Genomic DNA, 27,674 nt, shown 5'->3' with positions numbered 1-27,674 from the left:
AAAGGAAAACTGTCTGGGACTCCCTTCTCGGACTTGCAGACTTACGCAAGCTCATTCAGGTTATAAGAGGCCAACAAAACAAACTGCTTCTCAGCTGCAAGAGAAAAGAAAGCAAAGTCGTTTGTATTTGTAATGCTAAACAGTGATGGCACAGCATCTCCGAGTCCCACGTGGCACCTTCTCTCTGTTCCATCTGCAAAGGGACGATGAGCATAGGAAATCTGGTTTCATCCTTCAAGGCTGGAAATGCTGTTTGACTGCTTTGCTGCATCTGGAATTTAAAACATCTGTTCTTACATCGGGGTGCAAAAGGCTACAACTTGTGAAGTTCAGGAGGCCAAAGGCAGATGAAAGTGTCCCAGAATAATTCATTCACAGTTGTGTGGCTACAGATGTGTAGGGCATGTCGCTGAGTTCATGGGTGTGTTTCAATTAAAAGAAGGGGGGGGAAATGTTCCATGAATATGCAAGTTTTACCATGACATCACTAAACCCAGAATAGGCAATGGTTTTGATCACCAGGCACACGGAACCTAAACAAACCACCTGGCCAGTATTTTTTTTGGCTTTCCGGCATCCTGGATGATTTAGCTGCATGTTCTGGAAAAAATACTGAGCATAGCAGGATATGCAGTTTCACTGCCTAAGTGGGGTTTAACAGAGTCCATGTTTTTCTCATGTTCAGTTTTAATTCTGGTCCATTTGCATATAGTATCACAACCAATGGAAAATGCTGCTTTTAACTTCTCAGCTGTAGCTTATGTTTAAGTTTCCTCATGGAATATTTTGCACAAAATTCAGTATCAGAGGGGCTTTTGGTACGGATGTATCACATTTGCTGTAAATTGCCAGCTAATCTGTAGGTTAATTTATTTAAATTTAAAATCTAAATATAAAATTGTTTTCTGGTAACATTAACTTTTCAGTTATCCACTTGCAGTTGGGTTCTTCCTTTTATAATGAAATATATTATGGGGGAACATTGACACTGAGAAATAATATATATTAACTTCTCTGTTACAGTATTTAGGCTTCAGGTATATTAAGGGTATTCAGGTATTCTTTTTTTTTTTTTTTCTTTTTTCTGGAGAATTTAGAATTTTCTTCATTCTTGTCTCATTTGAGTATTTAATATATTGTGTACTGGAGGTGACTATACCTTCCACATAGTTCTGCCAGAGTCCTACAGCCATTATCTTCTTCAGTTCCTCCAGAGAGTTCTTTGACTTCCTTGTTTTAAAGAAGATGTTGCTTTTGTGATACTGTCAAATACTCGTTTCTGCCTCCAGTTAAGCTCTCTTTCACCTGATAGGAGTTTTTTATTTTTTTTTCTCTCTGCTCATATACTTCCCCCTGGGTCAAGCGTTGCAAAAATATAGAGCTAATCTATCCTTGCCTAATTATAAGTCAGATGAACAGATGATTAAAAGTAATATATTTTTTAAAAAAAATCTCTTTATGGGAAAGAATAAACCTAATAACTGTACAAGATAAGATTTCTATGAACATATCTGATGAAATGCCTGGAAATGCAGAACTGTAAATTGAGTGAGGGTTTTGATTTTCAAAATAGCAAGATTGGAGTAGATCTTTTTTCAGACTAGCATATGGGTCCAGACAAAGGTTGGGCAGAACATTTTTAACAGCTAGCGAGAACCATGCAGTGTCTAATGAAAACAAACGGGAGCTAGGTGCTTCTGTGCTTATTTTATTTCTGTTTTTGTTTTTAATTTAGAAGGGGAGGATGTGCCGAGCCCTATGTAATTGTGCTCTCTGTATGTCCTACTCTCTCTCCACTTCTCCCCTGAACAATTTGGAATCTGCTGGCGTATTTCAGCCAGATTCCACTGAACACAGAAATGTATCTTGGAGCCTTTAACCTCTTGTTCCAAGCTTAGTGAAAGTCCACTGCTGAGCGGGGAGGCAGACCCAGGCCAGATCCAGCTGCAGCTCCTGGTTAATCCATGCACAGCAGGAGGTGCCAAGCTTCAGCCTGGCCCTGCTTGCCGTGGGCTGGTGCCCAGCAGAGGTGGCAGCGAGGTGTGACAGGGGCAGGGATAATGGTGCTGGGACTGGGCAGGTGGGAGCGTTGGGATGGACAAGTCCGTAGGAAACCAGGCGTCATTTGCTGCTCATGGAACGACTTGTTTTTTCTAAATCTTCCTCGTAGTCCAAAGGCTGCCCAGTGGAGGTAAGTGCGCATGGAGCAAGCACATCAGTAAATGCTACTCGTCAGCTTCTACTTGCCCTTTCACCTTTTCTTCTGAAGAGCCCTTCTCTTGATCCTTTTAAAATGCCACCTTTGTTTCTGCCCCTCAAGTTTTCTCCTCTTGCTGCTCTGCAACTGTCAAGCTTTGCATATGGCTATTTATAAAGCCCTAACCACCACCTTATTTATTTAGGATTTTTAGTTTGGGATTCTGTAATTCTGTTATTCTGGAAATAAATCTGTGATGCTTTTATGTGAAAGCTATGCTACAAAATAAATGTTTGTTTTCCCTAAATCATATTATTATTCTCCCCCAAAATGTTAGGCATGGTGACAAGATTCTAGAAAACTGAATTAACTGGTGATATGCATCAAATTTGACCTACACAGTGATGGCAAGAGAATGCCCTCATTTAGGGAGTATCATCTCCTCCTTGGATGGTGCTCAGATTGCTTTGTGTGTGTAGTTAGCAACTCCCCATGAATAGAAGCTGAACTGTGCCATGGTATTAATGCATGGCTTTCTAGTAATGTGGTATATTGTGAAAAACAGCATTCTCCTGTGAATTTAATGAATGAAACTTAATGTGTGGTTTATTTGAACACTTGCTCCAATGTGTAAAACTGTCGCCATCCCTTGGAAAGCACAGAATGAAACCAGATAGATGTGGTTTGCTCCTCTGTTTTTAAGAATGTTTTGTGTGTGTCTGTGGTTTTTGTTTTGTTCTGTGTTGTGTTTTTTTTTTTTGTCCCTAGGAAACAAGCATGTGTTTTTAGCTCTTCTTTTAAGGTGAAGGTTTAATATTAATAACAGCTGGAACTCTAGACATGCTGGAAGTCATAAGTACTGCGAAGGTTCAGCAATGATTTGGAATAACTAATAAGAAAACCGTTGCAATAACTTTGGATATTTATTCACGTTTCTTATCAAACTGGATCTAGCCAGCCTTCTCTTCTTGGCAACACATAATTTAATGAGAGAAAGTAGGTCAATGGCATGAGAGAAACCAAATATTTGTTGGGTCTCGTGACTTCATTACAGCAGGCAGAGTTGGGGAGGGGTGTTAATTTAAGAAAGTGTGTGTGCAGATATGTAGATTTAGAGAGTTATAGCTGAGATTTACTGAAAATACAGAGCAATATAGATAACTTCATTTGCCAGACAACAACAAAAAATATTTCCATGTCTTACAAACTTCTTGTTGAATCCATGTGTTTTTTTGTGTTTTTTTTTTTTCATATTTAGCCTTTAAAAATGAACCTGAACATCAAATATATATTTAAAAAAATACGAATTTCCAGTATACTTACAGCTCAGCCTATTTAATGAGTTTGGCATGTGCTTGTAGATAGTGTGAGCTGGCCCGAAGCTAAATTTTTCCTGTCCAAAACACATGCCTTCACCTTATTCTTCAGGTACCAGTTATTTTTCTGCATCACCATAAATCAAAGAAATTATGTGTCAGATGTCTACATTTGAAAATCTATAGCACTGAGACTATAAAATAGAAGAAAACAATGCAGTCCAAGATACATGCTTAAATATTTAAATAACGTTTGTGTTCTGGTTGTATTTGTAAATGGTCCTGTTCCTCCCAGGTGTGTACATTAACAAAGGAAGATAACCGGAGAGTGGGGGTGATTCCAAGTGATGAACAGCTCCACGTGTTACCTCTCTACAAAATCTCACAAACAGATGAATTCGGCACAGAGGAAGGATTGGAAGCTAAGATAAAAGCCGGAGCCATACAGGTGCTCACAGCATTTCCCAGAGAAGTAAGAATGTTAGCTGAGCCTCTCAGAGCTACAAAGAAAAAGAAACCTGACACAAGAAGGACCCCAACCGAAAAGCAGCCATTAATAGACAAAAAATATTCAACACCAGTAAAGCTGAAAACTGAAGCACCAGAAAATCTGAGCAACACATTGCATTGTTTAGGTGAGTGATGCTCATTAAATTCTGCTGGTCTTGTCTGACACTGTGTTGTGTCATACCCATCTGAGGGGAAGGAAAAGCTCTTTAATACTCATTTTTATAACGTACTCCCCTGCCCTGCGTTTTAGGAGCTAATGAACAAGATAGTGTAGTCAGCATTCTCTCTTGGCACAGAAGAAGACAGGTGATAACGCAAAAATAAGTTTGTGGTGGTGTTTTTGTAATTGTAAGTAATGCTAATGCACCAACGAAATGTTTTCAGGTTCCTGGATGGTAATAAGAGCATCTTGAAATGGTAGGAATGTTTATTTAAACAATGGGCATTATTTTATATCATTTTGAAGTACAAGAACCATTACCTACTTTGTATGAGAAACATTGGCTTTCTGACAATCTGAGTTGATGATAATTTCCTCCTAATACTTAGTGACACTGCAGCAGAGCAAGAGACTTGCCAAAAAAAAAAAAAAAGGAGCAAGGTTTTATCAAACTTTTTGAAATGCTGTCGGTGAGGGTGTGAGAGATGGGATCTGACAGCAGCTAAGTACAAGGTGTGCTTTCTCCGTTACAGGGAGATTGCACTGGCCTCAGTCTTCTGCAACAATGTGTGCTTGTGCAGCATAGAAGCCATTACTTGACTGAGCTGTGCGGAGATGCTTTTGATTCGTGCTGTTTTAGCTGACTGGGGTCAGGTTTTGCACAAGTATTTTTGAACAATAAAACTCTTCTCTGGGACTTCTCAGAAATGAAGAGTAGAAAAGAAGGAAGATGAGGAGGAAGCCACAGAGTAGATTCTACAATTAGAAGGGAGAAAACAAATAAAAAGCATAGCCTGTCTGGCTCTGGGTAAGAAAAGGGGGGATTTAGCCAACCTGCTGAAATTTTGAATGTTAATTCATGAGGGAAATCCAGGTACATGTGATAGATTTCACTTGAGGAACAAAAATTAAATCTGGATATGTTCTGGGGAAATAAAAAACACTGCAAACGAGAATCTATTTGACACATCTGTAATTTGTACTCATCAACCTGAGTACATGTTTCTCTCAAATGAGACAGGGCAACAAATCATTGCATACAGCAGGATGAAATAAGAAAAGAATTATTACACTACTAGGAAATTAGACAGCCATTGAGTTAATCTGCATGTAAGTTTGGGAGACAGTCCAGGCTCTGAAACAAATATAAAAGGACTCCTCAGGCTGAGGACAACGTCCAACAATAACTCCAAAGCAATGATTAATAACTTCCATCGTGGTTCGGGTGGACTGGAAGTCCTGGAAGGATTAGAGGACTCTGGCTTGGGAAGGAATTCTGAAATTGTCTGATCTCACTGTAAAGTTGTGCTGAAACACTGAAATAGTTAGGAACTGTCTACCTGAGCGTGACCTTGTCATTAAAAACAGGCATGGCTTCTGAATTTGAAAGCCATGCCTTTAACAAATGACATACTATCCAGAGCTTTGCTGTGTGCTTTGGAAATGTAAGACTTTATCATTAATCCCTTAAACATGCAAGAATAATAAAATAACTGCATAAAACAGTCAACTTAAATAACTGATCTTAACTTTAAATAATTAGGTAATACAGTCTAAAAGAGCTGCTGATAAAAATAACTCAGTGATGAAGAAATTCTCCTAAGAGTGAGAAAGTTTTTCAAAGATGAAAATTGTTGAATAAAACCATTTTCTTTCTGTCGTAAAGGTTCAGCCTCTATCATGCAGATTTTGATAGTGGAATTCCCTCAAGATTCTGCAAGTGAAACATGTCGAGTTTATGCCGTTCTTTCTGACTCAAAAAAGCTGTCAAGACAGTAAGCCCAAATCCGCAGATGGCACATTGCTGCAGCTGGCCAAGACTAGTACCTCAAAGCATTTACATGCATTGTGTGTGTTTCCTGTAGTCACACAGTGCAATGGCTGAATGTCACCATAACAGCCTCTCCCTGCCCCTTGCCAAAAACACAAAGATCCATGGATTATGAATTTAGAAAATTACAGTATTAACCTGTACATACTACTTCTTGCTGTAATAAGGGGTCAGTCCTTGGTTCTTTCAGTTTTGCCAGTTGCAGGTATGATTTTAGTCCTGAGAAATTAATAATGTTAATCTGGCAAACATTACGAGATTCAGCATCAAAACAAAATCAAATGGCCTGTGGAAGAGAGGAGTTGAAATTAGACTATCCGGTAGCCATCTTTCCTGACTGCAAACTGGAGGAAACAATTAAGCAGTGAGTAAAGAGAGTTCTACAATAGCTACCCTAAGCATGTCAGATATGGCTGTTAAATTTTCTACTACTATAACAATAAAATACTAGCTTACGTATACTGGAAAGGAATAAAATATTGATAAATGGTATCTGTAATGTGCTCAATTTACTAATGAGGACAAGAGTTTAGAGTATTGGTTTTGCTTTTTAAATATTAAAAAGAATATGGAGAATGTGCAATTAGATGAGATAAGCATTGGATATTCAGTCAGGTTTTAGGCCATGTGAGGCTAGCACTCTTTAGAGTAGAGTGGGGATTCTGAAGGAGTCACAAGGCTGACTATTGGGTATTGTCCATTGTTCGTGATCTTCTTTTGAAAGAGACTGACCATCATTTCAAAGCCATTACTGTATCCCCAGCTGGAAAGCCTGTAAACCTTGAGGGACTCCTCTAGCCCGCCATGTCTGCATCGTATGGAGAGCTGGAAATTACACAGTGCTAAGACAAGACTATTCTGTTTTTACCTAGCAGCAGAGATAATGGTGAGGAGGACCTTTATGGTGCTGGAGACAGCTTAGGTCTGCTTGGTAGAGCAGGTATATGTGATGTCTTGGCTAGGTTCCTAATTGTGCCAAGAGTTCTGTAGAAACACTGTATATTAAATAGGGTGCATTTGTCACACACCTCTTGCCAATTTTTGTTCATTAATGTTAATTTTTACATTTGTGATAATGCTGAGAGCCACTGAAATCCGAAATTGTTACAACATACATATTAAAGATTAAAAAAAAAGATTAAAAAAATGCATCTTTATATAGTTTCATCATAAAGCCCATTATTCTGGACAAATAAACTTTAGAGATAGAAATGTTGTTTTTTCTCTCCATAAATACTGGCAATTCCTCTTGGCCTGTATTGGACAGAAGCGGAAAAACAAACCACCAGCTTGGAGCCAGCGTCTCAGCTGGCCACAGCACAGTAGTACTGCAGCCAGCAGATCCCAGTGGGGCTGCACTCTTTTGAACACAAGGTAGTAGTCCCGAGACGTGATGCCACTTTATCTGAACCGTTACTGATTTCCTTCTACCCACAGATCTGAATTTAATTCTGTTTCGTAACATCTGTAGTATTTTGCTCCTAACCAAAACATTGACCCTGACTTTTGTTCAATATTAATTTCAGAGGAATGTGCACCTCCATACATTACCAGAACACACAGTTTTATATCTTTCTAACATGTATATACTCTATATAGAAAATGTTGATTTCAGCTTGATGCTGTTAAATAGAATTTCAGTGTATGTTTTTTTTTTCTTAATTAAATAGAATGCTTTGAGTTTCTTTTCATAAAAAGGTCCATAAAAGAATATATCCAGTTTCCTTCTGTCACCCCTCAGTTTCAGTATCTGTATGCTAAATGTATTGTCTGTAGTTTATCCCACTTTGTTTTTTTTTTCCTCATTCCTGAAAGCATGTTGAAAGAATGTTTTTTAATCCATCACTATTTATAAATTAATAGAAGAGAGAATAGTTCTTCTATATTCGGTAAAGCAGTTAGACATTCTGTGTATTTATGGAACAAAGAAACAACATTGACAGAGACAGTCCTTTGTGAGAATGTGGAAGAACTCTGCGTTGTACTAGTTTGTCAGCTAACAGATGTAAAGCAGTTTTAGGGCGTGATGTCAAGTTCATCAAAGTCAACGGAATTATTTACCATTACACTTACAGACTCTGGATGAAACTTATTTGTGACCAGAACAAGTCATTTGAGGAGAGAGAGTTTTATTCTACAAATGAGCACAACTGCAGTGTGCCAGGACTAGAAATTGGGAGCTGACATAAACTGAACAAGTAATCCCCCAAAAGATTTGAAATATCTAGTGTGTGCCAATTAGGTGCAAGACAGAGCGAGTCGCATGCAGCAGTTTGAATTTACCTGGAGTGTGTTGCCAGATACTTTTTTAATTCTGAGCAGTTACTTGCTAATGCACAAATTGTACTTTCTTTCTGCAAGGGACAGGATCTGTAAATGCGCTTTTTCCTTCTGTCATAATTTGGGGTAAGGTGATAAAGAATTCTGGTTGTTTCACAGGCTTAATTTCAGATAGACTAAATTTTGGCAGTTACCTAAAAACCTTTTATGCAGTGCTTCCTGCTGGACCATGCAGTTAGGCAGCTGCTGGGAAGCACTTGTGTAGAACTGGGCTGTCTGAATCGGAACTGCGTGCTTATTTGATCTGCTTTTTCATCCCTCCGTGAAATACCTTTCTGTTTTATATACCAACAGTCTGATGGAACAGATTAAGGCAGTAATTCAGCAAGGTAATAATGTATGTAGTTTGTCAAACAGATACTCCTAGAATGTTAAAAATTACCACGCTGAAAAATCTGTAGTCATCATTGATATCTTTCATATTAGAAAGCATGTATGAAAATACCATAAAAGGTGTTTTATTAACCGAGTAAAAGTAACTTACACTTTGGTGTGCCTTTTTTTTAGGGAACAAAACAGATGCTTTAAAACCTGGAATAAAAATGGAGACTTCTGATCACCTCTATGCCATGAAACATACTTCAAACACTACTAAAAATTGCTCCCTATTGAAACAGTACACGGCTTCCCCCCCTTTCAAGGTGGATAGTTTACATCCCTATTCATCGTTAGCACATAAGCCTGGCCTAACAGCAGTGACTAATATTCAACAAGATTTTTCAGTTCCCTACGGGTATTTTGAATGCAGTAGTAAGCAACCTCACGTGACACCTTATATTAATTGCAAGAACTTTGATGTGTCGGTCAAAGATTATACTGGAATTTTGCTGAATGACAAGATGAATGGTGTGCCACCAATTCTTCCAGAGGTCACTGCTCCAGGCCCCCCAGCCCATACAGACCCCCTGCCCAGTATACTTGAACATCAGCCAGACAAGCAGAATTGTCAGCCTCAGTTGGACAATTCTCCTTCTTCGCAGATGATCAGCTCTGGCGATTTGTCAGTACCGCAGAGCTCTCCAGCAAGGGACGCAGTTGGAAATGAAGCTGACTGCTCCCACGGGTGCCCAGTGGAGAAGGGTGGCTCCCTTCGAGAACAGATGTGTGATTTTGACTGTGCTGACGAAAAGCAGAACAGTGCACTGGGACAACCGACTGATTCTGAAGAAAAAGCTGAGGAACTGTGGTCAGACAGCGAGCACAATTTTTTGGATGATGACATTGGCGGTGTTGCTGTGGCACCTTCTCATGGTTCTATCTTAATTGAATGTGCAAGACGTGAACTCCATGCTACCACACCTATTAAAAAACCCAACCGCAATCATCCCACACGGATTTCCTTAGTTTTCTACCAACACAAAAATTTAAATGAGCCAAAACATGGGTTAGCCATGTGGGAAGCAAAGATGGCTGAGAGGGCAAAAGAAAAAGAAAAAGAAGCAGAACGATTGGGAACAGAGAATACTGAACTGAACTCTAGCAGCAGGAAAACAAAGCAAACAAGTGAAAACAGAGAGATTTTTTACGAAGACAATGAGTTCAACCAAATTCCATCACGCAGAGCATTAACAGTAACTAAAGATAACGTAATAACAGTATCTTCTTATGCCCTTACACGAGTTGCAGGGCCTTACAACCATTGGGCATAGGTTTTAGTATCAAATGCCTCCTCTTGGTGCAGCATTACGCAGTGTTTCTTTAAGGTGCTGTTAAAGAACAAGTCTCGTGTCGTTTACTATTTGCTCATCTCAACCATTTTAAGGCTGAGGTAAAAAAAAAAAAAGGGGGGGGGGGATTTCTTCTTAAACTGTGACTTTAACATTTGGTGGTGCTCAAGCACATTTTAAGCAAAAAAAAAAAAAAAGAAAAAAAAGTTGTATAGTTTTAATACATTCTAAAAAAGATTTTGTTTAGGTTATTAACCTTGATTGAAATCATTCAGTTTATTACCTTTAGGAATTTATATTTTGGTGCTTTAAATCAAGTCTGTTTACTACAGAAATCATTTATAGGGATTTTAACAGGTTCACATTTTATGGTGTTAAATCAAGTTATTACAGTAATAGCTCTACACAGCTCTTGGTGCTTAACCACATCAAACAGTTAAAATAAATAAGCTGAATTATTACTTCATGGTGCCATTGCTTTAACAACTTCCAACCATTGCTATATAGTCCAAATTACAGATAAATCTTTTAGAAAACCAATGAATTTTTTTTTCTCTAGATTTGTCATTATGTATGAAATGAAGTTATTGGCAATGATGGCTGGAAGTTGTTTTTAAGCTGTAAATATATATTTTAAAAGCACTTTCTATTTTTAAAATTAACTTGAAATAGTATAGTATAAGGATCATATTGTCTAAGGTTTGTGCATACTCTACAGAAGAAATCATTTTATTCTTGCTGTGTAGAGTTCCATATTGTTACAGCTGCAGTATGTATGCTAATAGCATGTGATTGTTTTTAGACTTGCCCTTTTTCGTGGAAGATTTTGTTACATATAAACAACAGTTATGAAATACGGAAACATTATTTGAAAGAGAGTGTACAAACATGAAATTAGGAGACATCAATATGTGCATTGCTATTGGGGAGTTAAGATTTTTTTATTTTTTTTTTAAAGGCAGCATATGTTATGATTTCTTTGAGCAATAAGTGCATAAGTCTCATTCGTTTGGAGCATTATAAGTTAACATGACAACCAAATGTTCCCAATGCCTCAGGGGTAGGATTGTTTTGGGATAAAAAATACCCCCTAGAGTTGCCTTATTCTATTCTGAAACAAAAAATACTAATTTGAGGAAAATACAAAAGAAGTGTTGGAAAAGAATTAAATTTCTAATATTTAACAGCAAATTTTTCTGTAAGAAGAACCCATCTATAGCATTCACCAGCTTTCTAAGTTCAGTTTTTTTACAAAAATGCTTTGTAAATTTTTAAGCTATTTCTACATTTCATGTAGAAAGGGTTGTATTCTTCCTTCCAAACATACGAAATTTATGTTCTCCATTTTTGTTGCAAAAGTGACATATCGTGAAATGAGTATTCGCTGGACCAGAGGAAAAACAGACACTCCATTGCTTTTAAATGCTGTAGCATCCCACTCTTCTTTCTGATTCTCCTCTCCTATGTATTTCCTTTTTAACCTTATTTATTTAAACAAATTACCAAATGACAACGTTAGCTAAGGACTGACCTCATCCTGCAACTTCCTCCGTGAGAACAGTTCTGCGTAGCCATACCTGCCCAGTCAGAGCCAGGAGCACCGCGCAAGCCAGGACTCCTGTCGTGACTGAGAGCTGCAGGATCAGGCCCCAGAGACGAAGCTGTACCTTAATTCTGCCTCGGAGTCCTCCCCGGCTGGGTAACCCATAGGCATAACGAGGTTAGAGTTTTCCAGTGTGAAAATATACTAATAATATACTTGATAATATTATAATGTAGTGGTGCTGTAACAGAGGAATATGAATTATCTAGATCTGCTTTATTTAAAACCTAGACAAGGTGCTCTTTCCTTGAAAAGTTGAACTGTAAATGCTCTATCTACAGTTTTGGTACGAAAAGTACGTAAATTGTATTTTTAACACATAGTGCCAGTTAGGACCTTGGTGCTACAAATACTTCAATACGGCCGTTGATCAATGAGACTGTTCTCCTGTACAAATGGATACGCACCTAGTGTTTGCGGGAGCAAGGTCTGAAGTAGCAATCACTATGTAATGACCCTGGGTTCAATTCCACAGATTCCTGTTGAAATTAACAAAAGTGTTGATGGCAGAGGATGGACGAATTGAACCCATTCTTTGTATCTTACCTATTTTAAGTAAAATTTGTAAAAACCGGGTATGCTGCAAATCTTAGTTCAAAGCTTAATATTAGTTCAAATAGAGGATATGAAGGGATTGTAAATAATAATAAAACAGAAACAATATTATGCCATCATTTTGTACCAGCAGTTTTATGCTTCTTGACTACGTAATATACAGTATACATCAAATCATTATGGTATTTTGTGTGCCTTAGATTTCCATTTTGAAACTTGTATATTTTTGGTGAGCCTAAGACTAGTAAGAACTCCAGCTGTCCGTACAGTAAGTAGTACTGTACGTTCTCTAGCTATTCCATTCATGTATTTGCTATCTGAAAACCCTTGTCCAATACCACGATCAATCATTTGCAGAAAAGATGAGTTTATTGGTTTCACTGACAGTGCTGATAGCTTTGGGTTGTGTAATACAAATTCAGAATATCATTCAGCACTCCCATAGCAGTAACAAGTTTTCTACGCAAAGTAATGGTAGAGCCATCTCTACCTTTAGAAATGTTCAGATCGTTACAGTGGATCAGTTTCACTTGAATCTTCCCCTGTAAACGTCCAGATTTTACTTCTGTGTGGTTAGAAACTTCAAGGTGAAAATGTTCTATTTAAAAACCAGCAGCTTCCCTCAAAGAAGTGAGAAACTGAAAGGTGGATCTGAAAGGATACCTCCAAACATAGCCCCCGGCAAGTCACTGCTCCAGTGACTGCACCAGGAGACTTTCAGCAAGTCCAGGTCTACCTTATTTGAAAAGGCAATTTTAAGAGAAAAGTTTATCTTAACATAAGATTAATGCTTTTAACTGATAGGTGCTAAAGCTCAGAGCTACTACTTTATTAAGATTACTTATATGAGAAAATATATTGTCTGTACAATAGGTGCTCTTTCCTTGGCTGTTCATAACATAACTACTTTCTCAGTGTGTATCTAACAGGCAGGTAAGCTGGCCGCTTCTGGTTACTGCTGTGGCACGTGGCAGGTTGTGAGTCGGGAAGCTCATATTTTCTATTGCTGTACTGCGGTATAGAAAATACAGCCTAGTACTGTTTTTACAACTGTGTGCTATTTATGGTAACATTTCAGAATATTTATCAGTCTTGTACACAAATTATGTGGTTTTGTTTTGAGTAAGGTTATCATTTTATAACAGTAGTCGTCTCTTAAGATTTGTACATCTGTGGGAGTATAGCTTCCCTTTGCAGCCCACACCACCACTTGCGTAGTTTGCTTTTATCCCTTAACAAAGGCCTTTGGGGATGGCCAGATAGGAACTGGATCCAAAGTTAAGGTAGCTGGCTAGGGCAGACCCACACATTTGATTTGGTTTCCAACAGCTGGCATTGTACTCAGTGGAAAAAAAATATGGATTCAGGTATGGGCTGGTGGTGGGATATGGTTGTCTTTTAACTCTTTTTCCCAGTTCTCTAGCAAAAACTGTCATGACCCAACACGGGACACCTTTGATTTTGCGGAAGAGATGTCTCTCACCCCCTTTCTCTGCTGGGTCCGGCACCACCATGGGGGGGAAATGTAGCGCCTTCTGCAAGAGCCAGTTCTGAGTCCCTGAGTCCCCCTTGGAGTTACTGCAGCTGTGCCCAATTACAGACTGAATTTTACTCGTAGAATTTCTCCGTGTTACTAACAGGCTATCTTGTATTACAGAAAGGAGCAAAAATTATTTCTAGAAATATTTTAGTTACAAGATCCAAAAAACTTTGAAAGAACTTAAAAATACTTGTGACCTTCTAGCTCTAACAGTTGTATCCAGTTCTGTTTTTTAAAGGAACTTTCTAAGCTAACTCTTTTACTTAGGAAAACTGCTTTTAAAAGTCTTTATCGTACCTGACAGCACCTCTCTACACTTAGAACAGGAAATAATTATAGTATCTTAAGCAACGTTTCATTGTAAGCATGGGTAAATGACACATTTGTTAGTACTAATGATTATTTTTAACATACAACCATTTGTGTTTTTTAAAAAAGATGTTTTTAATATCATTGCAGTATTACACTAAAATTGGTGGGTTAAATTTGGGTCCTGTTTACATTGCTGCAGCCCTGTTGACTGCAATGTGCTCGTTTATCAAGCTTTTATGCAATTTTCATATTTAACTGGATGGATATGGATACAGCTGACCAAAGCCCATGCTAACTCAGACCCCTGCAACAATACCACAATTAATAGTCTTGCAAGGACGTACACAGGAAGACTTGGGATTAATGTACTTTTGGTTAAGTGCAAAGGTTGCATTGTTTGTAGCACAAGAAGTGATTAGTGGTGTGTAGAGAGGCATAATGCCTTCACATCGAGTTTCAGGCATACAGGCAGGTCTCCTTCAGACCTGATTCAGGCTTATGTTGACAGTTTTTTTTTTTTGTGATTTTTTTTTTTCTTATTTGATAGGTTGTTCAATGACAAATTTTAATTGAAACATGCTAACAAACTGCATCTTCATGATTTTATATTTAAAATGTAAGGTTCAGTCTTGCCCTTTCACTTCCTATGAAATTTCTCTCTGTGAAATTAGCTCACTTATCAATCAGTCATCAGCTTTATAATTTATAACAATGTGATTATGCCCTTTTTTCCCCCCCATTGAAATCCTGTAACTTTTAGTTCATACAAGCTCATAGAATCATTAAGGTTGTAAAAGACCTTTAAGATCATCTGGTCCAACCATCCCCTACCACCAGTATCACCCACCAAATCCTGGCCCTAAGCACCACGTCCAACCTTTCCTTGAACACTCCCAGGGACGGTGATGCCACCACTTCCTGAGCAACCTGTTCCAATGCCTGACTGCTCTTTCTGAGAAGAAATGTCTCCTCATTTCCAACCTATAGGAAATAACCATATCCTCAGATATTATAAAAAGCTAAATTGCATGTCTACTTCACACTTCCTGTGCGTAAGAGCAGTAGTATTCAAAGTAAGGTCTTTGTGACATATCTTCCATAAAATTGGTGGTGGTGTATTTCTCACGTGTGAAAAGCATCTGTCCAGCGGTGCCCCATGAAACTTTCTGTCATCTGATCTTAAATAAGTAGTTAGAGACAAGGAACAGTCCAATCACATGTAGAAATACAGCCTGGCTTTCTTACTTCCATCAGGTGGTGATCCGACTTTCAGGAGAAAGTGCAGAGAAATATCTTTCCGTAAAATTAAACTGCAGAGAAAGTTTCCATTGATGATTGTAACACCACAGGACTGCACTGCAATGTCTGCATTACAGTGTTGTTTCTAACCAGCCAAGGATGTGCCGTTGTGTCACACAGCTGTGGGTACACGTACAAATTCAGCTGTTTCCACAGTTCCTCCAGGGACAGTCATCTTTCCCTCGTTTTCTGCCTAAGTATATTGGCTTTTTTAAGGAACAACAACAAAAACAAAAAAAAAGAAAGGGTGAGAGTTGGTCACTCTCTTTAATCTGTGTAGACAGTCAGAGGCAAAGCTGTGAAAGGTACAGTGGACTTCAGAAACAGCCTTCTCATGTACACGCGTTGTGGTTGCTAGAGTGCTTCTTTATACTGACAATTTTTGGTGTACGTAATTTTAAATACAAAAACTTTTTGAAGTCCATGATACATTTTTGTCCTTCTTTAATTAAATAGAGTAGCCAGTGTCAAAACTCCCGAGGATGTGGCTTCTCAGTAGAACAGTACAGAAACTGGCTCTAGTTTCTTTTGGACTTCCCTGTTCCTTAGTTTTCAGAAGTTGTGTAAATGGTGCTTCAGTATGTTGCTGCAAAAAATGTAGAGATTTATACTTGAGGTTTTTTCAGAGAGCAAGGATTTCTAATCATAGTATCTGATCAGGCAGGCACCAGTATGCATATAGGTCACATATTTTTTCTGAAGTGTTTGAAAAATGATTTAATATTTATTTTAGTATTGCCCTGTTAAAACATTTTTGGTCAAGTCAAAAATAAGGAGTGAGCTAAATTTTTTGCTTAATATTGTCCTTTACATATTTGCTTCCTAAATTAAGACAACTTAATTCTCAACATGCTGCTGTGTCATCTCTCTGAAGAACGTTAAATTGGAGTAGTGTCGATGAGTAGGTGTTGCTTTCTGCTCTATACAGATGACATCAAATACTACAGGCAGCTTTCTCATTCCTTAGTCTCCTTGTGGATCATCTGTTGTGGTTAGCTGTTTTCACACTTGGCACTAGATCGCATTCTCACCTGCTGCTGAATGCTTTAAACACAACTGCTCCAGAAGTTCTTCCTGTCTCTCTGCAGATCTACTTCAGTGCTCAGCAGTAGGAGTAGAGATGTCAGCCTGCTCGTGAACACTCCCCACAGCTGTCGCTACTTTCTATGTAGATCAGCCAGTCTTCATCATCTCAGGAATACCATATGAATCTATTCTCTGTGACTGTCCCAAAATCTGTTTCTTTGTCACCTCTTATTCTATATAAGGCAGTTCTCATTTTTTCATTCTTTCTTTCTCTTTTCTTTTTTTTGAATTCATGTTCTCTCATATGGAACCCATAATATTGGATATTTTTTCATTTCAAGAAAGAAGGACATTTCATTATCTTTCTTCATCAGTATTTCCTTGCTTTTTAAAATATTTTTCCAGTTAACTCTCAGATCTCTTGCTGTAGTTGTTACACTCTCTTCTTCTGTCTGCAAGTAGCTAAACAAAAGACCCTTTGCTCACAGTTGAAGACTCCTGTTGCTAGCATCTCTGTGGAGTGCCTTCTTTTCTTTTGAGTTCCTCTACCAGCTCTGCTCAGATTTTGACATGACAGGTGCTGCAGACCCTGCATAATTACAAGAGCAGGAGTATTTCTTTACATCTTCTGGTTATATTCCCGTGCAGAGATAGTTCTCGTCCTTGTGAGAAACCTTAGTGTTGTGCAAGTTCATGCCTTAACTGACAGGACTGCTTGGAAAAAAAAGAGTGGAACAATGGATTTTTTGGGTTCTTCCTCTGTAGCAGCAAGTGGAACTGATTGAGCAGAAAATAATAGTAACTGCCTTTTATAAAAGGGTACAGGAGCGTTGGCATTGTTTTTTCTTTCTGAGACGCAAAGACTTTAGGATCCTTTTTCCAATCCAGTTCCCCAGTTCACCCCAACATTGTTTACAGTGCTTAACCACATACTTGTAACTTCAGCTTTTAAAGATATAAGATGCTTCTTGATGCTGTATCCTGAATTCTTCTACAACAGCAACTTCTCTCTTTTCTACTGGACCATGATATATGCCATTTTCCACACGTAGTTATATGAAAATGCTAGAATCTTCCAACAGTGTACTTGCAGTGAATGCAAGACTGGGGTGCTAAATAACTTATGTGAAGGTGACTTGCTCTGTTTGGTGTGACAGTGCTGTTTTTAACACTCTGCACACCCTACCAGCTTTCCTCTTAAAATGAGAGTACACAGGTTGTAGACCTCAAAAAACTGTGTAAGAAGGAGGAGAGATTTGTCAGCTAACCTACAGAGAGTTGCCAGTTACAGCAGATGAACCGTATTCCAAAGAAGTGCTGTTGCAGTGGAGCAAGGGAACTGCTAGTTTGATGTTCGGTATTGCAGTTGTTGCGACAGAACATTTTAATGCTGTTGTGGAAAGTTTTGTGATCTGATCAATATTTTACATGTATGTCTGTATTTTTATTATATTGTAATGGAAAAGGGTCTAGGGTTTGGGAATCTTCTTAAAATAAGAATGAAGGCCCTGATTCTCATTTATACTGATGTCCTTTGCATCCCATTAGAAGGATAAAGGGGTAAATGGATGCCCACTGAGCTTACATCGTTTGGGGCATCCCGTTATACTGATAACAGTATGAAAGATCAGTAGTATAAATTGCAATTCTTACCAAAGGACTGATGTGTACAGCCATCAGGAATCAATTTCATGATAACCCTATTTTGTGCATACTGGCCAGTAACACCTAGATTGTTCTTAGCTAAGAAATACAGATTGAAAAGAAATTTCTCCACCTTGTTTTGTAACCGGCTTTAAGTATTCGTTTCTATTGGCTGCCCTTTTCCCAACCTTGTCTACAATGAGAATGTGGTAGATTTGTACCTCAAGGTAATGACCTGGCCAGAAATCTCTCATGGAGTTGTCAGTAATGCTGTTTCTAAACATAGGTAGTTTTTCTTAAAATATTTCCTTGCTTTTATCATTACTTGAACCCTTTTACTTGATTGCATAAAATGGGGTTGTGAGTATCTACTGAACTCCATTCGGTGTTGCCACACTGGGGTAGGTTTTGAGAGACGAAGCTAAAAGCCAACATTTTCTGACTGCCCTGGCCATGGTGATACGCAGCAGTGAAACTGCTGGCACTGCCCTGCATGCTTGAGTTGCGCAAAGCTTCCCTCACTGCCTACGGAAGCTTTTTGTAAGCATCAAGTGCCGCCCCCCATACCCTCACAACGTTGCAGTTAAATGTTTGTCTTTCAAAAAGATTAGAGGAAAAAAATTGTTGTATTTTCATTCTTAAACTTCTGAAGTGCAGTGATACTGCAGAGCCTAAGGAGAACTGGTTTCATACGAACGTTGTGAATTGCAGACTGTAATCCCTGCAACGCAAAAGGCAGTGTCTGAACTTCATGAATCTCTTGTCCTCAAAATTAAAAATAACAGCAGGCAAGAAAAGCAAATCCAATATCCCAATACAACTAAAATCCAATTCTAACCAACACAAAAACTTAAGACATTTCAGTCTTTAACAATTAATTATTCTAAAATAATTTGTTCAGTTTAAACGAGACAGCTCCTCATAATGTGATAGTATTGTACCAGGTCATAATTGCTATTCAAAATCTGCTATTGTAAAAACAACAAATTCTAAGGACATGCTGTACTAAAATGATACGGCTCATGAATTCTTTCCTACTTTTAAAAAAGATTGACAGTATGCCAAAAAAGGCTATTTTCTTTCTTCTCTGTTTCTTCCTATCTCTTTCCTTGTTTATCTTTCTTTCTTTGGGATGCATTTGATATTTATTTTTCAACTTTTGAGGTTTTAGATTATTTCCAGTTACCAACCTACTGTATCTAGATCTGAAACATAACTTTAAAAACAAAAACAAGAAGATGATGTACAGGGAGAAAAAAAAAAATCAGAAAGAAAAAGCACTTCGTTATGTCACAGTATTTACAGGAGAAAGTATAAAAATTACTTCTTTTCTCAAAAAATATTTGGGGCCTGATTCTTTCCTAGTATAACTGAGCATAGCTTCATGAGATTGGTGGAGCTGTGAGGAGTTGGACTAGCTGAGAAACTGAACCTTAAAATCTTCTTTGCAGACAAGGGAACCCTTACCAGCAGTACTTGAAGACTTGTGAGTTGTGACTGCATGTTACTTGAAAGATCTAATTAAGCTATGTTTTTTGGTGCAAGCAGTTGTTGTACATGATTTCATGTTTATGTAGCAAGATGCATTGAAATGTTGATACTAGTATTGAAACATACATGTAAAAATTGTTGTTGTGGAAATTGTCTGTTCTGTTCTATTTTTCTTGTGTGTCTCATCTGTTTAGAACGTAAACTTTCATTTTTTTTATTGTCCTAACTGAATAAGGCTAAATGAATACTGTAATTGAAAATATATTTTAAATCTTGTCATGAGTTTTTAAAAAGACTATTACAAATTGTATCATTCCTGATTACACAGAACTTTGTGGGTGGTTTTAAATAAATTTTATACTTCTATTTTGCACTTAGTCGTCTAATTTTTCTTTCCTGCATTTTTCACTTGAATCTTCTTGTAAAATGGTTTGAGGCGGGAAAAAAGAAGTTGTTTTCCCAATACATACCCAGACAGTCATACTGAGGTAACTAAAGATTGAAAATTAAGGCCTGAAGAGCCTATACAATAAAACTTAAAGCAAAGTTAAGGCCCCCCTTCATAATACAGAATATAATGTTGCATAAATGTAGAAGACCTTATTATTTACCATTTAGAACCGTTACATGGCTTTACGTTTTAGGGAAACAACAACAGTAAAAAAAATGCTTCTAAAGGTAGTCTAGTCTTGCAGCATTTCTGCAACTGTGAAGAACCTCAGCAAAGATGTGAAAATAGGGAGGAGTTACTCTAAAAAATATATCGTTCTTTAGATTCTGTATACTCTGTTTATATTGTTTACCCTATAGTCAGTAAAACAATTCAAAAAGCTATTGGAAAATTCTAAACTTCATCTTTGGACTGAAAACACAGATTGTGAACACTTGTACAGTGCCTTGTTTTTCTACCAGCTTTTTCTGGCAGAGGAGGGTTATGGGAGTCTTTTACTATGACTTAATTCCCATCCAGTAGAGAGAGTCCTGTTTATCTTTGCTTCAGCTCAGAGTTCACAGATTTTCCTCAAGACAAAAACAACCTTGGCTCTAGTCTGCTTTACTATGTAGGTGACGTTTGAGTGCACAACAATACTAGGGAGAATTCCCGGTTTTATAATCTGGAGAAAAGGAAGAAAACCCTCTGCATGTTCACATTTGCCTCTTTTCCTTCTCTAGTAAATGCAATAGCAAAAAGAGTCTATTAAAACAATCTTCCAGCTACCTGGCATCTCCTAGAAGGCAGAAAAATGCTGCTATCCGCGGGCTACAGCAATTCCCGTGCAATATAAAACACATCCCGTAATACGGTGCATCTAGTCCCTGGGAGCTGCATGTGGTAATCCACCAGGAAGGCCTTCACCCTGCCATGCAATTTGCTGCTCCTTTAGAGGATGATCATTAACGGGCTTTTATAGCAACACATCTCCCAGACTGCCCCAGGCGTGCTCTAAACAGTGCTAACAAATCCTCCCAGCAGGACGTGTCCCACGGTTTGCTGTTTATAACCTGTAGCACAGGTGTCTAGGAAAGCACACGGGCTTTGAATGGCGCTGAGAGACAGGAGCAGACCCAAGAACATCGCTGCTGACAGAGAGGCATCGATGCGGAGCAACTGTCGCCAGCTACTTCTCAGGTACTGCCAGCCAACCGCATCTTGTCCCCTCCCAGCATTGCCACTGCCCAGGCTGTTGCCAGTCAGAGCCACCTCAGACTTGGGGGGACAAAGCCAAACAAAAGTTACCAGCCCTGGCATCCCAGAAAGGCTGCTGAATATCAGTTTATTTTGCAGGGCTCAATGACTGGAGGTGATTTCAGTGCTTTCTCCTATTTTAGATTTCTTATATAAACTATGCAAGTAATACAAGATTGATACAGTATAGTTGGTTTCAATTCTTAAGATGTTATGACCTCAAATTACAATACCTATTGACAACAGTATTCATTGCTAACACCAGTTTAAACTTAAAATATATTTTTTTTCCTACTACTTTATATCTTCAAGAGTGGAATTAATCATTATATAGGACGGTCTGTGGATTCTCGAGATCAGCATAAGCATCAAATTCAAAAATAATTGTAAAGAAAATGAGATAGTGCTTCAGTAAGTAGTTTCGGTTCAGGAAATAGCCTAGATTGTCTAAAATAAAATAATTACCAGGGATACATGTTTGTGTTTTTCATCTAAATCACACTGAGATGGTATTTAAAATGTGGAAATTTAAACCCAGCTATTTCCAAAACCATTGGCTAGAGCACGACTCTTAAAGTGGCCTCTAATTCCTTGTCCAGTCTGTTTACTTCTGGATTCTCTCTTGCTTTTATAACGTACCCCAGTTATACAAAATTCTTATCAGCTGAACTCTTGAAAATGGCAATGTCTTCTTCCACATGGCCAAAAACAACTCATAAGCCCCATGATATCCCATGTATGTCTCCATTCATATGTAACAAAATTGGGCAACACTGCTCCCTTAGCTCTTGTGAATTAGCCTGGAATTCCTGCAGGGGACATCATGACCTCGCCTTACTTGTCAGCACCGAACAGTGGGAGCTTTGCCTCCTCCTGTGGCATAACAAGTCAGCAGTTCAGCTTGTCACAGCTTTGCTTTACACTGAGACTTTGTTTTTTGCACAGTGATGACTCTGACTTCCTCCGCTTGAAGAATCCCTCCAGGAAAACGAGGCATTAATCCCGTGCTTCATCAAGCAAGCACTTCTGTGGTGGGCTCTAACTCACCTCCACTAAGGCAGAAAGCCTTGTGAGGATCCATGTGGGGCACCGCTGCTATGAATTTTACAGGGTGAGCTCTATTGGACTGGTGCAAATTACCTTGCTCTGAGGGGAAGAGGCTGTCAGTGGCTCAGGTGTGCCACTGCTTAGCCACTACAGGGGCTGTGGCTCAGGCAGAGGTGTGGTTGGGGTGGAAGGCAGACTGCTTGTCTGCCTGAAGGGCACACCAACAAGCCTTGCAAGTGTCAGAGGCTCTGGATCACCCCAAAGAGTACAGGCAAGTATTCCCTTTGTGTGTAATTTCTACTGTCTGAGCAAATGCGTACTGACTAGAGCCAATAGTCTGTCTCCTTTGTCCCCCGCACTGAAGGAGGCGCTCCTTGGGGCTGTTACTGCACACAGAAGTTCAGAGGCTGTTCCCTGTTCTTCCTGTAAGTTGCAGTCTGCATGGGCCACAGCGAGTTAAATCTCTGAAGCTCTATGCTGTGCTGCACAGTGCTGGGAATTACATCTGCATGACCTTCAAAATGCAAGAACCTTTACTCTTGAGATGGAGATGTAAGTGCTGAATCAAGAACAATCCCCAAGTAGTTTAACTGGGCCAAACCTCTGCATGTAATACCAACTGAAACAGCTGTGTCGTGCTCTGTGAAATATTCTAGGACTCGGCCCTCCAGTACACCGTCAAACTTGAACTGCAGAAGGACCAGCCTCTTCTCAAATACATGTACATTCAATTTCAGGAAATAGTTACAAGTGCATCCAGTCTCCCAGCCATATGCTACAGACAAGAAATGTGGTAGCAAATCAGTATTTAGTGGATGGACAGATTGTGCTGCCCTTTCTCTGTACTTTAAGACTGCTTTAAAAAAAAAAAATCAGTATGGTAAATGTTCAGATTAAAATCTACAAACAAGTCATTCACTCCAGTCCTTACATAAAACATTCCAGCACTGGGACCTGTCTCAGACTTGTTTCTCCAACTACTTTGGCAATATCAGTAAATCTCGACGGCTTTCACCAAGAGGTAAGGTTATCTCCTTTGAGCTCCCCAAAAGCATGATCTTAAGTTATTTTATTGAATCGCTACCCATTCCCTTAGACAGTGAACTTTACCAGTTAGATAAATTGTTTGTGATAGTCCCTGTGTTTCTGGTGCATCTTAGCTTCAAAATAATTAAAGTTTGTCTTATTTACGTTACAGAATCTACACTAAAATTCATGCTTTGTCAGAAGTCTATTCTCAACCCATTTTATTTTGTCCCAATACAGTAGACCATAAAAGCCTTTTCCTCCTCACCTTGAGACGCTTTTAAAAAGTAAGTAAATTTGTTATTTGCAATCTGCTAAACCCAGTGAGGTTGATTTAACTCTGTGATGCCCCTTCTTATTTTTGTTGAGGGGTAATGCCTGTACAGAAACGCTTTCATCAAAGACTTTGTATAGCAGTACACATGTATAATAGACGTACAGTAGTGAATATATCGTGTTTGGGGAAATGTCAAGCATCAGTACATATGAGATGCCAAGGAAAAACTACAATTTTTTTTTTTTGTGCAAGACAAAGTAGTTACTCTGCTCAGAAGGTTATATTCTGCACTTGATTCCTGTAATTCAAGCATCAAAAAAAGCCATTATCTTAGTCATTGTTATCATCAGGTATTTCTGGATATCTGGAAAGGTAAAAATAAGTTTAAATCGGAGTGATCCAGAGGTACAAAGAGCAGGTTCCAAAAGTAGCACGTATGTGTCAGAAAGTTCATTCAGGGATTGAGCGGGATACATAGAAACGTATTCCCAACATGAAGAAAAGAACATAATGTAATGATGTTTCACCGTCAGAGTTCTTACATCATCAAAATGGAGTGGAATAGCCACCTCCCTGTAACTGGCAAAGGTCTTACCTTGTCTGGAGAGATACAATATGACCTGTTACTTACCGTTATTAGTTTGCTGTCTTGTAGCTTCATGTTTGGTACAAAACAGGTAATTTCTGTGTCCTCTCAATTGTGCAGATTGTCAAATTATGTTTATTAGAAGGTTATAATTTCCCCTCCAGTTAATTCTCCTAAATACATACCATGAATTCCATTCAAGCTTTCTGTTGGTTTTTGTTGGTTTGTTTCTCCAACCGAAGATAAGCCTTACACATTCCCTTCCATCTTTTTCTTTCACAGCCTGTACCTAAGGTGTCTCAAACTAGTTTTGTTCTACATGATGCAGGAAAATATCACAGTATCCCTGGTGCTGCTGTATAGTGACAATTGGTTGATAAGTACTTATTTTTTGTATGAGGGACACTATTTAGCAGCTGTTCAGTCCTACTGTATTTATTACACAATCATAGAATATCCCGAGTTGGAAGGAGCCATGAGGAGCATGGAGTTCATAGCATGGAACTTTCTGTGTAGTGTCAATAATGTCTAGCGATTTATTACAGAGTAGTACTGCAGCAGTCTGTGGTACTGTCGATAGTGCCTCCAAAGCATGCTTTTTTATCATGTCCTTACAAACAACCTTACCATGCTCACATTTTCAAAGGAAGGATAACATGTTATGGGTTTCTTGTTGCTTTTTATTTCAAAAATAGGACTTCTACTTTTCCAAGGCTTTCAGGTGGAACTTACTTCTAAAGGTAATGACAATTATTTGCAGCTGATACCCAGTTGTTCCTTCTAAATTGCAAAACCTCTGCACCAAACACTTTGGTCTGTGGTAAGTTTATGATACAACCACTGCTATGAAATACCTCAGGGGCACTTTGAAGGCAGTAAAGATTTATTTAATGACAAATGTAATTGTTTTTCTGCTTCTTCAACACCTTGGGGATCTGAAGTTGGAGTCATTAGTCAGCTTCACCAAGGGCAAATGTTTGTATCGCTAAAATGAATTACAGGACTTTTCTTTCTTCTTTTTCAGTTGAAGGTGAGATGCTGCACCAAACAGCAAATACCATATGGCAAATGTTGATCAGTATCAACATCAGTGTGTGTGTAAAATGTATACCATATGCAGCAACAGTACAATGACATAATCCTTGGGTCGATGGAGAAAGCCTCTACCCCAAAGCAAGCCATACACTCGCTTTTTAAATACCCAATGCGCTCATTAGAGAGCTGTGACATCCACTCGCAGATCCGTACTCTGGTTACACTGACTACCAAGATCAGCATGCTTCCACATGCTACTTCAGTATTGATTCTTTTTGGTGTATTAGTTGTTCTTTCTGCAGTGCTGAAAGTAAAGCTGCCTGCTGTTGTGATAGTGTCTTTATTTCAGTCGACTGTCTTGTGACATACAAAGAGGCGTAGCTTCTGAGAGCTCTTTTAGACACAGATCCTTAGAGGAAAGCTCTAAGTTTTAAACCTTTTGAAATTTGTGTTCCATTAAGTACCAAACAAGCCTCTGTTCAAAGGGGATATATATGTAATTTTAATTCCAGAAAAACTCTGGATAATAAAGAACACGTACACCACCACAGATGGTGCCACAGACCATCTTCATGGCTTTCCCAGACACAGCTAGGCAGCTGATTACTAAAGGCCAGAGATCTGAAAAACTATTTGTACTGTGAGACTTTACTATGTAACATTTCCTGATACCAAAGGTATTTTCTTTGTTCTTTCCCATTCATTGTTGTTAAATGTTCTGATTGTGCCAAAATACGTATGAAGTTCTTTAATGGTAAGTTTTACAAGTCATCTTTTCTCTCCACAATATCCCCATCTTGTTCTTAACAATTCCCATTACCACCAGGAATGCTAGAGGCTGCATATGCTTTATAGTTTTTGGTTTTGTTTGTTTTTTTCCTTCTAACTTACCTCTTTTTCTCAACTTGCCCAATTACTTTAAGCTACCTTGTAGAAATGTCATACCTGTCAGAATTCTGCCCCTTTATCAATTCTGGCTGAAATTGTTCAATGCACTTGAAAGATATTTAGGGCTTGGGGAAAAGAAGATGGAACATGGCACATTCACTTAAGCCTACAGTGTTTTCTTGGTTTGTTTGGAAAAAAAAAAAAAAAAAAGAAGTGCTTACATTTCTTCACTGTTTTTCATTTTAACTGCTCCATGTCACAACACCACGGCTCCATGGCTGATCTTGAAGATACAGAAACCTAAAGAAATCAAAAGGACTAATTAGTATTCTCTAAAGGGTGATATCAACATCTGCCCGCTAATGGTAGCAATATATGTATGGAAAGGAGGAAGTACATGAAGTCATGTTCTACCCCAAGGTTTCCTACAAACTTGTAATGATTTCTGAGGGCATCACTAAGAGTTACACATCGTCTGGTTAAACAGGCCCCAGGCCAAAGGACCGAAGAATTGAGCTACTTCATAAAATTCTGACATTTACTGACAATTTTCTCCCTTAATAAATTTTTGCCACTGTCCTTTCCATTTCAATCATTGAGAGACCTCTGTCAGCTTTTTAGCCTCTAAATCCTACTTTCAGGTGAAAGGGTACAGATTCTTAATCACACAATTGAGTTTGATGTAGTTATGCCACTAAGAGAAATAAGAGACATGAGTAAGATATAAAATGCATAGAGATTTAAAAGATGAAGAAATATCCTCATCGGTGTAAAACATTTCAACCCTCATGTAAATTGTGCTGTGCTTTAAAGTTCCAAGGCAGCTCTGTCTTTGTATGGTATGGAACACCAAACGCTGACAGGAATTTACCACCACGTGGCGGTTTCCTGCTTTTTTTCTCGTTACCCTTCTATAGCATAATGTTGCCCACTGCAAGTTGCCCTTACAGGAATGTCTGCTTGATGTTTTTGCCTCTAAAGTAGATTTTTTTCCATCACTAAAATTTATTTTTAACGACAACGAATAAAACGCCTCAAAAATCTCGATTTGATTTACAGAGGGTGTCCTGCTGACTTTAAACACTGCGTAATATCCTGCATGTGCTTTCACCTCACAGCGAACTTGGGTAAAACAAAGTATTTAAGGGGCAGAAGGATCGTTACGAAGACGGGTGAGACACGCCTGCTGCCCTTGAACTACTTACTGCAGCGGTTTCTGGCAGCAATTTCTGTCTCAGAGCGCCTGCTGTGGTGAGCCCACTCCCCCTCCACCCCGGCGCTGCCCCACGCTATTTTCTGGGTGCCCGGGGACCGGAGTCCCGTCAGCGAGCGCTGCCCCCTCCCTTGGCAGCCGCCTCGCGGCTTTGTCTCAGGCCGGGGGCCGCCCGCTGCCCCCCGCGAGGTGCTGTCGGGGCGGAAAGCGGCCTCACAGCCCCGCCTGGCAAGGACAAGGGTGGGAGCCGGCGGCGGGGCCCCAACGGGAGGGAGCAGCGGCACCGCGACCCTCCCGCAAGATGGCGCCGGGGCCAAGATGGCGGCGGGCCGCCTCCCCGCGCCTAACTGCCCGGCACGCGGCGAGCCGGCCGCGCGCCCAACCCCCCCTCAGGCAGCCCCGCGCGTGCGCGCTGCTCGGCCGG

At 39.1% G+C, this 27,674-nt stretch overlaps 1 protein-coding gene and 1 long non-coding RNA gene across 5 annotated transcripts in view; one reads left to right on the top strand and one right to left on the bottom strand.

The window, feature by feature from the left end:
- TET1 (tet methylcytosine dioxygenase 1) overlaps positions 1-19,864 on the top strand; it is an 84,645-nt gene extending 64,781 nt beyond the window's left edge. For all 4 annotated transcript variants that reach the window (XM_072040354.1, XM_005009109.6, XM_072040353.1 and 1 more), the window contains 2 exons: positions 3,809-4,148; positions 8,862-19,864. In XM_072040354.1, the coding sequence (XP_071896455.1) occupies positions 3,809-4,148; positions 8,862-10,003 (1,482 nt within the window). In that variant the 3' untranslated portion in view covers positions 10,004-19,864. The remainder of the gene's footprint in view (positions 1-3,808; positions 4,149-8,861) is intronic.
- LOC106014563 (uncharacterized) lies at positions 135-27,628 on the bottom strand. The gene is made up of 3 exons (XR_001185958.5): positions 27,243-27,628; positions 26,259-26,337; positions 135-271 (listed from the first exon to the last, which is right to left on the bottom strand). It is a non-coding gene; the product is annotated as an uncharacterized lncRNA (long non-coding RNA).
- Between the last annotated feature and the right edge of the window lie 46 nt (positions 27,629-27,674).

The sequence above is a fragment of the Anas platyrhynchos genome, chromosome 6 (genome assembly GCF_047663525.1).
Source record: "Anas platyrhynchos isolate ZD024472 breed Pekin duck chromosome 6, IASCAAS_PekinDuck_T2T, whole genome shotgun sequence".
NCBI lineage: Eukaryota > Metazoa > Chordata > Aves > Anseriformes > Anatidae > Anas > Anas platyrhynchos.
The sequence above is the reverse complement of the archived record's forward strand: the minus strand, read 5'-3'. Positions and strand labels throughout refer to the sequence as shown.